The sequence below is a fragment of the Hippopotamus amphibius genome, chromosome 8 (assembly GCF_030028045.1).
Source record: "Hippopotamus amphibius kiboko isolate mHipAmp2 chromosome 8, mHipAmp2.hap2, whole genome shotgun sequence".
Classification (NCBI taxonomy): Eukaryota; Metazoa; Chordata; class Mammalia; order Artiodactyla; family Hippopotamidae; genus Hippopotamus; species Hippopotamus amphibius.
Genome location: NC_080193.1, coordinates 395,355 through 410,036, shown reverse-complemented (window position 1 = coordinate 410,036; position 14,682 = coordinate 395,355). Strand labels below are relative to the sequence as shown.

General features: G+C 65.2%; 1 protein-coding gene across 4 annotated transcripts in view; it reads right to left on the bottom strand.

The window, feature by feature from the left end:
- GNB1L (G protein subunit beta 1 like) overlaps window positions 1-14,682 on the bottom strand; it is a 44,710-nt gene that overhangs the window by 14,244 nt on the left and 15,784 nt on the right. For all 4 annotated transcript variants that reach the window (XR_009055139.1, XR_009055138.1, XR_009055140.1 and 1 more), the window contains exons 2-5: window positions 8,628-8,761; window positions 8,163-8,288; window positions 3,357-3,519; window positions 481-579 (exon numbers count right to left, since the gene is read on the bottom strand). Coding sequence is in view for 1 of the 4 variants with exons in the window: in XM_057746026.1 (XP_057602009.1) it covers window positions 481-579; window positions 3,357-3,519; window positions 8,163-8,288; window positions 8,628-8,752 (513 nt within the window). In the remaining 3 variants the exon portion in view is untranslated. The remainder of the gene's footprint in view (window positions 1-480; window positions 580-3,356; window positions 3,520-8,162; window positions 8,289-8,627; window positions 8,762-14,682) is intronic.

The following is a 14,682-nucleotide window of genomic DNA, read 5'->3' as shown; positions in this document are numbered from 1 at the left end:
GGAGCCGGAACCCATCCCGCAGGGACCCTGCCGCACCCCTAGGAGACGCCTCCGGACGGTCTGTAATCAGAACAGCCAAGAAAGGAGGAAATGGCTGCAGACCAGAAACTGCGAGCGTGGGCGCAGGGAAAGCCAGCGCGTTAAGCCCACTCCTGCCTCAACGAGGCAAAGACGTAACAAACAACAAACCCTGGCGGAGCGGGGGCCGTGCAGGCTTGCAGGGTTAGTCAGCGCCCAGGCCGGGCCCCACGCCGGCCGCAGACCAGAGGCAAGCCCGTGGCTCCCTGGGGGGGGCCGCCGTCCCCCTCTGTCCTGGGGGCACGAGGGGTGAGGGCCAGCGGGCCTGCGGGCACCCGCGCAGCAGCAGCAGGAGGGCGGCAGGCCGGGGACACCAGGTTGCAGGACGCCGTGCCCACGCCTCCGGGCAGCGCCTGGCGGTGACTCACGGCCGCGGGCGGGGCGGCGGGCGCTGGGCCTTACCTGCCAGAGCTGCAGGCCCATGAGCATGCCCGGCCTGGCCTGCGCCGCGGGCCTCAGGGCGCTCACCGGCGTCTTGGACGGCATCTCCAGAATCTGAACCTGACAGTAAAAAAACAAGCTGATCTGGGCCGGAGCCAAGTCGGGTCTGTGCCGCGCAGGCAGGAGCCTCCCGAGGCCTCGGCAAGGCCGCTGCGGCCTGTCTGCGCCCGCGGAGCCCGGCCGCGCCTCCCGCGGCGACCCACGGGCTCCCGGGCTCGGGGGCTGCTGGGCGAGCGCGTCACTCCTGAATGACCGGCAGGCCCCTCGAGCGGCGTCCCCGCCGGCAGCCGCCTCAGGCATCCCCCGCGCGGACCTCTCAGCCGAGCAGGCGGCCTGGCCCTTGGCGTTGACTCAGCTCGCCCGGCCTCCCCCCCACCCCGGCTCCCGGTGCTCCTCCCAGGTCGGGGCCCACATGCGGACGACCCTGAACCCTCCCCGGCTGTCGTGTGCCACCCGACCCGCACTCCCGGGGCCCCGGCGCCCTCCCCCCACCCTGCGCGCAGCCTGCGCTCCGTGGGACCTCATGCTGCCGCAGCCCCTCCCGCACGCGGCTGGGTGCCGTCCCCGCCTGCCGCCCTGCTGGGGAGGCTCCACCACAGCAGGGTGCCCCCAGAGAGCCGCAGGGCACCCCTTGCGGACACCGGGCAGCCCCAGGTTTGCAGACGAGGAGTCTGAGGTCCGGACACCTCGGGGCCCGGAGGCGACAGGACGCACACCTGCGGGTCCGCTTCTGCTCCCCGGGGCACAGGATCCCCAGGAGACCCCCGGCTGAGCGCGCGGTGTAGCCCGCAGAGTAGAGGGGGTGGCGCTGCCGCTGCCGCCACTGCTGCACGTGCAGGCAGCCCCCACCCCGCACGCCTCGTCCTCACGGCCCCAAAAAGACGGGAGCGGGCCTGAGGGACGTGCGTGTCACCCCGCCCGCGCGGCGGAAGCCGCTGGCAGCAGCCCCCGCAGCGCCCACGGAGCTCGGGAGGAGCTCCAGCAGAACGAGGGACGTGCCCGAGGCTCTGGTGCGCGGAGCGCGGCCCGGAAGTGACCGAGCCAGCCGGGGAGGATGAGGGTCCCTGGGAGCCCTTCTGTCCTCCGTGGTGAGCGGAGGCAGGCGAAGGTGGGGACCGACGGGGCCGCACGTCCCCCGGGGCCTCGGGGGGTGGCCCTCGCTGCGGCCCTGCAGGGACCCGGCCACCACCCGCTGCCTGGCCAGGGCCCGGAAGGCGGACGGCCGGGCGCCAGGGGCCGGACGCCCTGCCTTCCTGTTTCTGTTCTGACAACGGCTTCCTAAAACGTCACCACGTCGGGAGGCCACGCTGCGGGGCGGCGGGGAAGGGGGTCCCCGGTCAGGGAGGGTCTGGGGGCTCAGGAAGACCCCTCCGGGGGCGGCAGGGCGGGGGCGAGGGGGGGGTGCCGCGGGAGGGGCGCGGGGCTGGCACCCAGAGCGCGTGGCTCTCGGTCCCCGCGGCCCCAGGAGGGGCGCCGCGCTCTGCCGGGGCCTCCCACACGCCAGGGTGCTTCCGCCTGGCACTCAAGGGCAAGTCTGCTTCCAGAAGGGAAGATGGCTGGTTCGGGCAAGTGTGGCCACCCAGACGGCGGGGCCCGGCGGGGCAGGAGCATGTCCTCCAGGCTCTGCCTGGGCTCAGGCCGGCGGTGCCGGCTCCAGGTGGGAACGTGGAAAGCGGCCCTCTCCCCAGGATGTGCGAGGTCCCCGGAACCACGGCTCCTGCAGAACCCAGACCCGCCCGCGGGCAACGGGAACTGGGCTCCTGGGGAGAAGCGGAAGGGATGAGTGGCCTCGGGCGGGGCTGGGGGCGGCCGAGGGCGGCTCCGTGGGGAGCGCGGGCCCCACCGCAGAGGCGGCTCGGCACAGCCCTCTCCTTTCACGTTAACACAACTTTTAACAGGTTTTTGGCAAACTAGCAAGAAAAGTGCATGTCGCTCCTAATGGGTGATTTAAATGCCATCGTGAACAAATAGGTGCCTGTTCCTGACTCACTATTTATGAGCTGAATCTGCTTTAAGACTCACGATGCCTCCTGGGCGGGGGCCAAACTTCCCGGGTGCCCAGCCCCCCCCCGCCCCCCCCCAGCCCTCAGGGCAGCAGGGGACGCGGGGAGGACAGGGGAGTGGGTGGCGGGTGGGGGTGGGGGTGGGGGTGGGGGTGGGGGTGGGGGTGGGGGTGGGCCCGGGCCCACCCCCACCCCCCTCCCCCTCCCCCTCCCCCCGCGCGTGCGCCCTGCTCCACCGCCCACTCTCAGCACCCCCAGGCCCCCACCCATCAGGCCGTCCCTGGGCTCCTTCCCCACCCCCCCACCCCTGCCCTCGGTCCTCCTCACCGGCCCCACGTCCGGGGCTCTGCATCCCCTGGGGATTCTGTCTCGGTCCCTGGGGCGTGAACACAGCTGTCCAGCCTCACCAGGCCCTGCCACCGACCGCTGCCGGACGTCGGCCCGAGCTCCACCCACAGCGAGCTTGGGGCTCCATCCTGCCCGCCGCCCCCGGGGCCCTGTCCTCGGACGCGCCCTGCTCACCTGCGGCCTCCGCACTGTGAGTGCCACCCCGGTGCCGGCCCTGACCCCCTGCATCCCAGCCCTGCCAAGGCCTCTCCCGCCAGCACCCAGCTCTGACCCCAAAAGGCCGCCCTCCCCGGCCGCCCCGCCTCCGAGCCCACCTCGACCTCACAGGGCCTGCCTGGGGCTTCCCTCCAGGCCTGCTCCCCACGCCCCGCCAGAGCCTGGAACTCCCGGCCGGGTGCCAGGGCCTCCCCGAGACCTCGGCCCACCCCGGGCCCCTCAGGTGACCAAGCTGGGCCGGCCCGAGACCCCCCTCCCCGGCGGGCTCACCTCACCGCTGCCTCTCCCCGGCACGGCCAGCATCCAGCGCTGCGCGCCCCCGGCCAGCACGGAGCCCCTGCAGAAGCCCTCGCTCTCCAGGCACACGGAGCTCACGACGGTGTTCCTGCCCTCTGCCAGGTCCCACACGTGCAGCTTCAGGTCGCGGCCCTGGCTGCCGAGACAGGGGAAGACGGGCCGTGACCCTCCTGGGTGGGGTCAAACGTCAGCACGGCGTGGCACGGCCGGCCGGCGGCCACCGGGGACGCTTCCCGGGGAGGGGCTGCGGCCCAGGCCCCGCCGCCCGCCTCCCGCGGTCTCCCTGCTGCTCCCCGTGCGGCCCAGCTGTGGGCCTCCCGCCCTCCCGCCGCCCAGGCCCCCGTGAGTTAACCGTGACCACCTGGCAACTCCACCCTCACGTGTGTTCCCAAGGGCACGTGAAACCCGCATCCCCACAAAAGCCCGCGGGCGGACGTCCACACAGCTCTGCCCACCACGGTCCAGAGCGGAAACGCGCCTCCAGCCCGAGGCTGAAGGCCCACCGTGCAGCGTCCGTCCGCGCCCGAGCTCGCGCAGCCCCAGGGCAGCGGGGGACGCGCCGCCGCCCGCAGGAACGAGACGCATGCTGCTACGGGGGGAAGCTGCCTGCAAGCCCACACGCCGCGCGTCCACCCGCATGACCCTCTGCGGGGGCCAGGGCCGCGGGGCGGAGGGCAGCAGGGCCCTGCCGAGGGAACTCACCACAAAGAGTGAACTTCTCTGTGTGACTGAAAAACCCCACCAGGGTGCCGGGGTCGCAGGACGAGCTGCGGACGGAGGCGCGTGCCCGGGGGAGCGCGGGGGAGAGCCCGCCTGCGTCCTCCGGACACCGCGTCCCGTTAGAGACAGAGGGACCGGACGGAGACACGGGACCCTGGCTGGTACGTGTCCTCACAGGGGTGGGTCAGCAACCCCGAGAGCCCTCTATGCGTCCAGCGGGAGCGGGGCTGGACAAGGACGGACAGGAGCCGGGCGGGGGCCCGGTCCCCGGGAAGCCTGGGAGGAGGGGCCGGCCGCGCGTCAGAGCCGTCGGCGTGACGCACACGGACAGACGCAGGGGTGCGCACGGCGTGCGCCCCGCGTGGCTCGGCACACAGCGAGAAGACCCGGGGGCGCCCCGGGAGGGACAAGCACGCCTGGCGCCCGGTCTGGCTTCTTCTCCCTTTTCCCCCAAACAGCAACCGGGTCTCTGGAGAAACGGCTGAGTCCGCGGAGGGGAGGGGCGGGGGGGGGGCAAGCCCAAGATGAGTTCTGAACATCTTGGAGGGCTTGAACGTGAGGAAATACTTTAAAAAAGTAAAATGAAGGGGCACGTCCGAAGGACACGGGCACTAAAGTTGGAACAGTCTGAACGATAGAATAAATAACATTAGACCGAGATTATAATCCAAGAATAAAAGAAACCTCCACGAGCCCAGACGCATGAGCGAACCCAGGCGCGCGGGGAGGAGAATTCCCATTAAACAGAAGAGTCCCGATGAAAGCAGGACGCTACAAAAGGAGGAGGACCCCCCATGAGACCAGCCCGGGCACAGCGGCAGGGGCAGAGCCTCGGGGCGGACGCTGAGGACAGAGGGACGGGGTATCTGCAGCCCCGAGGCCCGCGGCACGGCTCTCACGCTCACCAGAAACGCTCAACCCGCCTCACGTGTAAAGCCTTGGTCCCTCGAGGAAGCTCCTTGCTGGGCCTGGGCCTCATTTCCAAGGAGCCCAGGAAGCAGAGGGAACCGTGCCTGCCCGTGGGACACTGTGGACACACCCCGCCCAGGTGGACGAGTCCTGCAGACGTCCAGGACCCCGACAAGGGGACGAGAAGGGTTTCCTCCCGAAAGCCCACCTCCCCAGTCTGGCCCCGAGAAACCCTGGGGCCGAGCTGACGTGAGGCTCGCTCCACAGAAGCACCCACCCGCCCTCCTCCCCAGGGGCGAGGTCAGAAGCACAGGGAAAGATCAACAGCACGGCCAACGGGGACGATGGGGACGGCACCGCGGGCGGGGCCCGGAGCCCCCGCGGGCACGGGCGGGCACGCGGGGCCTGGCACGCCCCGCCTGTCGGCAGACCTGGCTGCCGTGCCGTGGACGCCCCCCTGGCGGGCCTGGGGCTCCCCACCCCGGTCCAGGCGCGGCTCCGTCCGCAGGGAGGAGGTGCCCGCACCCCGGGGAGCAGGAGTCACTCGGCCTGAGGCGGCAGCAACACGGAGGGAGAGGGCGTGAGGCCTCTGGGCCCCGGGTCGAGCGCAGCTCAGGCGAGGTGGCGGCGGAACCGCGCTCGCACGCGGAGGCGCCGGCCCCGGCCGAGGGGGGCGCAGGGGCGGGGCCTGTCTCTGAGGAATCCCCGCCTCCTCCTCGCAGACCCCCAACTGCTGACGGTGCACACGCCACCCACCACTGCCACACTGGGCCCCGCTCGCGGGACCCTGGCAGCGCCCACGCGGGGCAGCGCTGGTCTCGGAGCAGCCGGCTCGGGGCCCCGGGACGCACGCTGGGCGGGTCAGTGCTCATCAGGCCCTGGGACCGGACGGGCCGTGCCTCCCCGTCCCTTGCGTGCGTGCGGGTCGTCCCCGGGGTGGCATGTCCACACCCGGGGAGGACAGCACGGGGGTGACAGGCACACAAGGCCCACTGCCCACCTCGATCGCCTGGACGGAGGCGCCCACCAGGTGGGTCCACTCAAAGCCCCCCCCCAAGTGGGCACGTGTGGGAAAGACACTGTGACATCTGCCACCCCAGCCGCAGCTGACCCAGCGCCTCCACCCACAGCGGTGCCGCCCGCCAGCCCACGAGGCGCAGCCACCGGACAGCGGCTCTCGCGTCTCCGCTCCCTCCTTCCATCAGCTGGACTCACACACTCCTGAGTTACTGACGGGCCACACCCGCCGTGCTCGTTGGATCCTGTGCCCCAACCACCCCAGCCTGGCCAGCGGGAGCCCTTCAAGGACACTGGCGGCCTCGAGCAGCCCCGCCGCCGGATCCGGGGGCCCCCGGCAGTCTCCTCAAGCCTCGTCCGCAACCACTGCAAGTGGACGAGCCCGACCTCCAGCAACACAGAAAGGTGAGAAATGTGGGGACACGTGTCCAGAGGAGTAAGACAGGAGGGCCCACGCAACACGCTGCAGCCACGCCCAGCCTGGCGGGTATCGCAGACACAGAGTCGGACACTAGGAGGCGGCTCTGTGTCACCCCACGTAGGTAAAAACAAACACAAAACCATGAAACGAGTCTCTCTTTCTGCAGACGCGTATTCAGGCGGTGACGGTGGAGGGGCGCCCCCCTCACCCCCGCCGGGGGGTGAGGACGGGCCGCGGGGCAGCATGGGGCTGGCAGTGGGCTGCCCGGGTACCCACGCGTGACGACATGGCGGTCTGAAACTCGTCCTGTGCACCTTCCTGTGAGGACGTCACGCCTCCCAGTGAAGGAGGAAAGGAAGGAGCCCGCCCAGGCAGCTGTCCAGGCACAGGTGTGTTCTGGGGGCGCGGGCGGGGCTGGGGTGTCTGCAGAGCCTGGCGAGACCAAGGCCGGGGCCCTGGCTCCCAGCTTTCTCCTCCGGCCCCTAGACACGAAAGGGCACCTTCCCCCTCAAGGGCCACTTGGGAGGCTTGCCTTCCAAACACAGCTGGGCCCCGGCCTCCAGGGCAGCGTACACGCAGCTGGGCATCCACGCACCTGCGCGGCCTGCACCCTGCCTGGGAGGGGCCTGAGCACCCTCCACCAGCCACCACGCACGTGTGCAGGGCGCCCCCGGAGCTGGCCGGCTCTCCAAGGGGCGGAACTCCTGGCCAGGGGCTCCCCGAGGCCAGCCCAAGGTGCCTGGAAAAGCAGGGGGCCTGGAAGGGGCTACCCCTCAGCTCAAAACTCAGGAGGAAGGTGCAAGCAGCCCTCGTGGGGTCCCCGGACACGGCATCTCCTCTAACCACCAGGGAGACAGCAAAGCCACGCGAGGCCCCTGCAGCAGGGGTGCGTCTGGGCAGCCAGGCCAGGAAGCGGGGGGGCCTGAGAGGACTGGAGAAGCACAGCCTCCCAGACTCCTCGGGGCCTTCAGCCGCCCGCAGGGAGCGGGAGCGGCTTCAGTCCCACACGAAAGTGCTTTGAAGCCACTGGGGGTTCAAGAGGCCTGGTTCTGGGGGGACTGGACTCCAGGGTGCCCCGGTGTCCAGGCTCCAAGTCCAGAGCAGGAGAGCAGACCTGTCCAGGGTTTCTGGGGCAGAGGGCACCCGGGAAAGCCCCCTTCGACGTGACAGGCATCTGGGGGGGGCTGGGACCCCTGTACGGGGGCAGAGGTCAGGGCTGCCCCAGACAGCAGTCACTCCGTCTGTGCCCTGCCCCCACCTTCCTCTCCAGGGGAGGAGAGAAGCCGCCAGTTCACTCCCGCACCCACCAGCACCCTCCTGCTGCCTCCCGGCCCACCTCCCACCTCGGGGCCCAGCCCGTCACCTCCACAGGCCCCTCCCCTCTGCCGCCCGGCTCCCCAGCCCCCGTGACACTCACAGGCTGGGCCCCCCGTGGCCTCGACACACGCGCTCTCCTCGGCCAGGAGGCCGGACCCCTCGCTCCGCCACCTCCCGGCCATCCGTGCTGGCAGCCCAGCCCCGAGCGCCCCACCCCGGCAACGGCACAGCCAGGTGGGCTCTGCGCCGGCCAGAGACAGCGCGGGGCTTGGACCAGGGCCATCCTGGGGTCCATCGGGCTCTACCCACGGGCACCCGCGGGAGGCCTGCCCACCCGGGCCTGCCGTCGCTAGGCCCCCGAGGCCACAACCTGGCTCCCCGCCACCCAGACCCACCTGAGGAGCTGGGGCCCCTGGGGCAGGGTGTGCAGCCAGGTCACACACTGGCCCCCATGGCCATCCAGGGTGGCGGTCACCCTCCGCGTCTGCAGGCTCCAGGCGTGCACCAGCCCGCGCAGGGACCTGCTGGAACACGTGCCCGTCAGGCTCGGGCGTGGGGGAGGGGGCCTGGTGCTCCCAGCTCGGCGGCCAGCTCTGGACACACACCCGGGGGACACGCGCGCCTCTTCCAGGCAGGCCGGCGGGGCCCTGGGCGGCCTCCTCTCTGGAGAGGCAGGGAGGCCGCCACCAACAGTGCGCGGTGCCTGGCGCCTCTAACGGAGACCGTGCCCCTGCGTCCTCCACAGGCGAGGCCCGAGGGGACAGTGCGTCCAGGGCTCTGAGGGGGCGCGTGCCCGGGGGAGGGGCCGCCGGAGCCCCTCGGGCCGACGTCCCCCTGGGCGCCCCCCGGGGGGTACTCACCCTGAGAACAGCAGCGTGCGCCCCTGCGCCGGGGGTCCTTCACAGAAGTGCAGCGCGTGCACCGCCGACTGGGCGCCTCGCAGGACAAACTGGGGGTCTGGTGGCGGGCGTGGTGGGGCCGCCATGCCGGTCACCTGCGGGCCGAGGGGGGAGTCACTCCCCTGCCCCCCGCCCCGCCATCCCCACAGGCACCACCCATGGGCGGGGGCGTTGGCAGCCACAGCCCCGCAGGCCGGGGCAGGTCCCCCCCCCCACCCCGTCCCGGCTCAGCCCAGGCCTCGCTCCCGCTTCTCCCTGGGGGCCCTCCCCAGCGAGCCCGCCCAGCAAAGTCAGAGGCGTGCAGGGTCCTCCGTCCGCCTCACACGACCCGCTGGGTCCCGTCCTGCCGGGTCCCGTCCTGCCCATCACAACCTCCAGCTGCTACAGCCGCCCACGGGACGGTCCAGGGCGCGGCCCTAGGCCCCCAGGCTCGGGCCCGAAGTGCTCGGAGCCTGCACGCTGCTACCCACGGGCAGAGCGGGCAGCGCGGGGCTGTGGGCAAAGGGCAGGCCCCGGTGACCCTGCCGCTCCCCCGGGGGGCTGCTCTCAGAGGACAGACCCTCCCTCAAATCACGGGTCCCGTGTGTAAGGCCTGCTGGGCCCACCCTCCCCGAAGGAGAAGCCGCCAGGGTCCTCGCCAGGCCCACCCCAACCACGCCACCCCTATCCCACAGGCGGCCAGGGCCACGACCATCTGCCCGCAGACCCTGGTCCGGGCCGAGGGTGCAGAGGGGACGGCCAGGGGCAGACCCCCTGGGAGCTGGGGCGGCTGTGGGGGCCTCTCCTGCTGGGCCTGCACACAGCAGGGAGGAGGCGCCCACACGGCCGCCAGAGGGGGACGTGAAAGGGCCAGAGGTGGAGGGGCAGAGGGACAGGCCACCCCCGCACAGGCTCCCACCGTGCAGCCCCCACGCACACACGTGCACGCACACCTGCACGCGTGCAGGCAGCACGGTGGCCCTGGGCAGTGCCAGCAGAAGCCCAGCCCACACTTGCCACCTGCCTGCGGCCTGATGGGCATTTCTAGAACCTCACTGCACCAGGCTCGCTCCCAGGTGATGAAAAGTCCTCCTCCACTGCTTCCCCGGACGCGGGGAACAAACCCGTCACGTTGTTACAACAGCCGGACGCTCAGGCCAAGACGAGGCCTCAGCAATTAAGGGCTCCATCACTTCAAGCAATTAAAGTAAACGCTTTATTTGAAAACTAATTAATTCTAGCTACATATTTTCCCCATGACAATACCCCACGATGACTTGATTTATGAAGTCTAATTATTCTTTATTAATCTAATTGAGAATAATCGCATTATCCTATCTTCTGGCACCGGGCCGCCCGCAGCGGTGAGCACGACGGCCGCCCGCTGGCCTCGCCCCCCGCCCGTCACTCTCCCCCCCACCCAGAGGGCAGAGCAGCCTGAAACCTAATCCACGGAGCACAACATTCCTTTAGAAATAAAGAGACGGTCTGACAGCCTTTCCACCAATGCTACAAACACCCCCAGAGCCCCCCAGGCCCAGCCCACAGGCGGAGGACGGCCGCAGGGTTACGCCTGGGGAGGGGGCCCAGCCTCCCCACCCCCCGCCCCCAGCGTGGGAGCAGCATGCAGGGCGAGTAGGGCCCTGAGGGCACCTGCTGCCCTGGGACCGGGAGTCTGGGACCCACCAGGGACAAAGCTTAGGGCCCCCCGGAGGTGGGTGACCTCGAAAGAGCAGCCCCTACGGTGAGACCCCTGGACCACGAGCTCCGTGTTAGGCTGAACCAGGACCAAAGCTGCGCCCACAGCTGCCAGCATGTCGCTGCCCTCAGCTCTCAGCTCCAAATCACACCACCTCGGGGCTCCCAAACTGCAGTGTGTGCTTCTCTCGGAAGGATCCCTCCAGCCAGGCCTCAGTGAACTCACAGAAGAAGCCCTAAGAAATGCCGGCTCCCAGGACTTCCCCGGTGGCGCAGTGTTTAAGAATCTGCCTGCCAATGCAGGGGACACAGGTTTGAGCTCTGCCCCAGGAAGATCCCACATGCCACACAGCAACTAAGCCCATGCGCCACAACTACTGAGCCTGCGCTCTAGAGCCCTCGAGCCACAACTACTGAGCCCATGTGCTACAACGACTGAAGCCCGCACGCCTAGAGTCCATGCTCCACAAGAGAAGCCACCAAGAGAAACCCGCACACCGCAATGAAGAGTAGCCCCCACTCTCAGCAACTAGAGAAAGCCCGTGTGCAGCAACGAAGACCCAACACAGCCAATAAAAAAAAGAATAAATCCAATAAATAAATTTATTAAAAAAAAGATGTTAATTATAAAAAAAAAAAAGACAGACAGACATGCTGGCTCCCGTCAGCGCTCTTGAGAGCAGACAGGAGGCCCGGCACCAGGCGCGAGTGCCTCCAGCAGCCACAGGCACAGACCTGGACCCGAGCAAGGCATCCAGGTCTGTGAAACATGGCGCCTCACGGCTTCAGAGAAATAAAAGGATGTAACTGAACACAGGAGAAGCGAGCATCACCTCTCAGATCCGGAGAAGGATCCACCCGGGGAAAGGCTGTTGGGAGCAGGTCTCCGTGCCTGCAGGTCGCTTACGGGTCACAGAGGAAAGGCTCCTTCACAAGGGGACTCCGGGCTGCCACCGCCGGCACGGTCCCTGAAGCCGGCCGCCCGCATCACTCATCTCCCATCCTGGTGCACCCACGCCAGCACAGTGCGGGAAGCGCCAGACACACCCGCCGGGGCAGACAGGACACCTGGCTCAGGCTCACGGCAAAGGGCCAGGGCAAGAGAAACAGCAGGGCGACTCTTCGAAGCTCAGAGGCTAAAGAGCATGTCGAGCAAATGCAACATGTGAGCCGCAATCACACCCTAAATCAGAAGCGGGACCGCAACTGGGGGAATCTGAATACTGGCTGCACTTGATACGGAATTAGTAGTGCTCATTTTCTTGGAGAAAACATGGTATTTTATGTAGAAGAGTGTGTCCTCATTCCTAGGCAACAGGATCTCAGGGGTGAAATGTTAATTATGTCTGCGATCTGTTTTAGAATGTTTCAGGAAAAACCCCTGGATCTCTGTCTCGCCGCACACAAGTACACAGGCAGAGAAGCAAAGTAAACGCAGCAAAATGCACACAGGCAGAGAGCACACAGGTACTCCCTACTCCACACTCACAGCAAGCCCACACAGGACTTGTGTCCAGAGCAGACGAAGACACAGATGGATAAGATAAAACGGAAAACGAGCAAAACACGTGAACAGACGCTTCACAAGAAACATAAATTTCCAAGAAACATAGGAAGAGATGCTTGACCTAATTAATAATCTTGGAAATGTCTGTCAAACCGTAGTGTGAAATAACGGCACTCCTAGCAGCTTAGCCAAAAACTAAACAGCCTGTCACATGCTGACCAGGATGTGGGGCAACTGGAGGGGCCTCTGTGGGAAAAATCACCACAGAAATAAATGGGGACCATCCGCCACGCCCTCTGACCCAGCAGCCCCACTCTGAAACACCCTGATGGAATCTGCACACGTGCACACCACGACCTGTGCGAGCGTGCTCACAGCAGCATCCTGCACTGTAATAACCCAGAGACAAGCCAAGGACCATCAGCTGCGGCATGGGATGCTTCCGGCACGTTCACACGCCGGAACACTCCACAGAACTGAACGTGAATGGAGTCCCGTGTCACCCGGAAGAAGTTCAAAATCATGATTTTCTTCAAAAGGCATTAAGGAAGTAAAAAAAATGAGGCTAGAGGACTTCCCTGGAGGCACAGTGGTTAAGAATCTGCCTACCAATGCAGGGGACACGGGTTCGAGCCCTGGTCTGGGCAGATCCCACATGCCATGGAGCAACGAAGCCCGTGAGCCACAACTACTGAGCCCAGGTGCCACAACTACTGAAGCCCATGCACCGCAAAGCAGAGTAGCCCCAGCTCACCGCAACTAGAAAAAGCCCACAGGTAGCAACGGACACCCAACGCAGCCAAAAAAGAAAAAAGAAAAAAACCCCACCAAACCTTGTATGGGAGGTTTGAGCTAATACAATTAGACAAGAAAATCAATTAGAGGCATGTGAATTTGAAAAGAAAATGTTAAATTCTCTTCCAGATGACATGATGTTGTACATTGAAAGCCCTTGACAATCAGTGACAAAACAGATCCAAACATTAAATGAATGGGACGTCCCTGGCAGCCCAGTGGTTAAGACTCCGAGCTTGCACTGCAGGGGGCACGGGTTCGAGCCCTGGTTGGGGAACTGAGATCCCACAGGCTGTACAGCGTGGCCAGAGCCAAAAAAACCCAAACAGACATCGAGAGAAAACTTCGGTGCTGGTAGCAGCAACCACGACCATGGAAACCAGCAGAGAGAACCCAGCAGCCTCCGTGCACGCAAACAGGGACCAGTGAGAGAAAATCCCATTTACACCCCTACCAGGAACACAGAACACTTAACAATAATTTTTTTAACTTTTGCACATCAAAAGAGACAAAAATCAAGTACCTTTCAAATACATAACGTCTTCAAAATTAAAGAAGGACTACATAGAAAATTGGGCAAAAGACATGAATAGACAGCTCACAAATAGAGACACGAAGACGGCCCTTACACACAAGGAGAGGCGCTCAGCCTCACTCACGGAGAGACGTGAGTTAACAGCACCTCGAGAGGCTTCCGGCTCTGGCCAGGGTGGGGCAGGCCCACCACAGCCTCTCTCCTCTCTATCTGGCCGACTGTAACTAAAAACTCCAGATGAAATATAAATAGCAACTACCTGAAAACTCTGAGACGTGAACACAGGCAGACAGACTTGGAAGCAAGCAGACACCTGGAGACCCGACCTGCATGGGGACAAGCTTCTTGGGTTCACTCTTATGTCTTAGGGCACTGCCTTGAGCGTGGGTCCAAGTTGCACTGCTGCAGGGAGTGGTGGCTAAAACTTGGAGAGAAACTAATTTCGGAGCAGAGAAAAGGTGTACGTCCTAGACTGAGTTAAAAACGTAACATACAATGCAAGAGATATAGTCAAAAAGCCAACAGAATCCTAGGAGCCTAAACAGTTAGGGTTCGACTCCCTGATGGTCTGTTTCTCTTCTCTCCTGGCCCTGCCCAGGAGCTGTGTGGAAGAAGTGACTCTGAGAGAGCCCCGTCCTTCTGGCCACAGGAACCACGGGGAGAGGACCCTGCCTGCTCCTGCGTGTGTGAGAGAACGGCAGAGAGGAGAGAGCCAAAGAAGAAGATGTCTCACTCCTGTGAATGCGCCCACGGAAGTGCCAGGCTCTCCTCTGAGCTGCGTACGTGTGGGGCAGACCCAGCGCGGCAGCAGCTTTAAGACCTGAGCTCGGACCTAGACCCCTGCCCGAGGCTCAGGCTGACCCCAGAGCGGCGGGTGAGTGGGGCAGACCCAAGCAGCGTATCAGAAGCTCTGCAAACAGAAACAAGAGCAGAGCTGTAGCCCACGGAGGGCAAGACGTCACCTAACTGGGGCGAATGCCTGTTACCACGAAACAACACTCTGCAGAGGACCCAGCGTAGTACCCGGTCCAGGGTACGTCCAGGCTGCAACACAAAATGAGTCAACACACGGAACCAGGAAATGAGGTCCGTTCTCCAAGGAAACAATACTGATGCCGACCTCAAGACGGCTCAGACGTTGGGACTGTCAGATAAGGCTTTTAGAGCAGCTTGTGTGATTACACTCCTCGAGGCAAAGGTAAACACACTTGAAATGAATGAAGGAAAGTTCCCAGCAGAGAGAGAGAAAATTTTTTTTTTTTTAAAAAGGAAATTCCAGAACTGAATAATACAATATCTGAAACAAAGACATTCAACGATGGAATCAGAGATGACAAAGGAGTGAGCCAGTGACATGAAGATGGTTAACAGAAATTATCCAATATAAGATGAGAAAGGAGAAAGACTGGCATAATGGTTAGAGCACCAGGGACTGTGGAATAATAGGAAAAGCTCTAACGTTCATGCCATGGGAGTCTGAGGTGGAGAAGAGAAAGAGATGG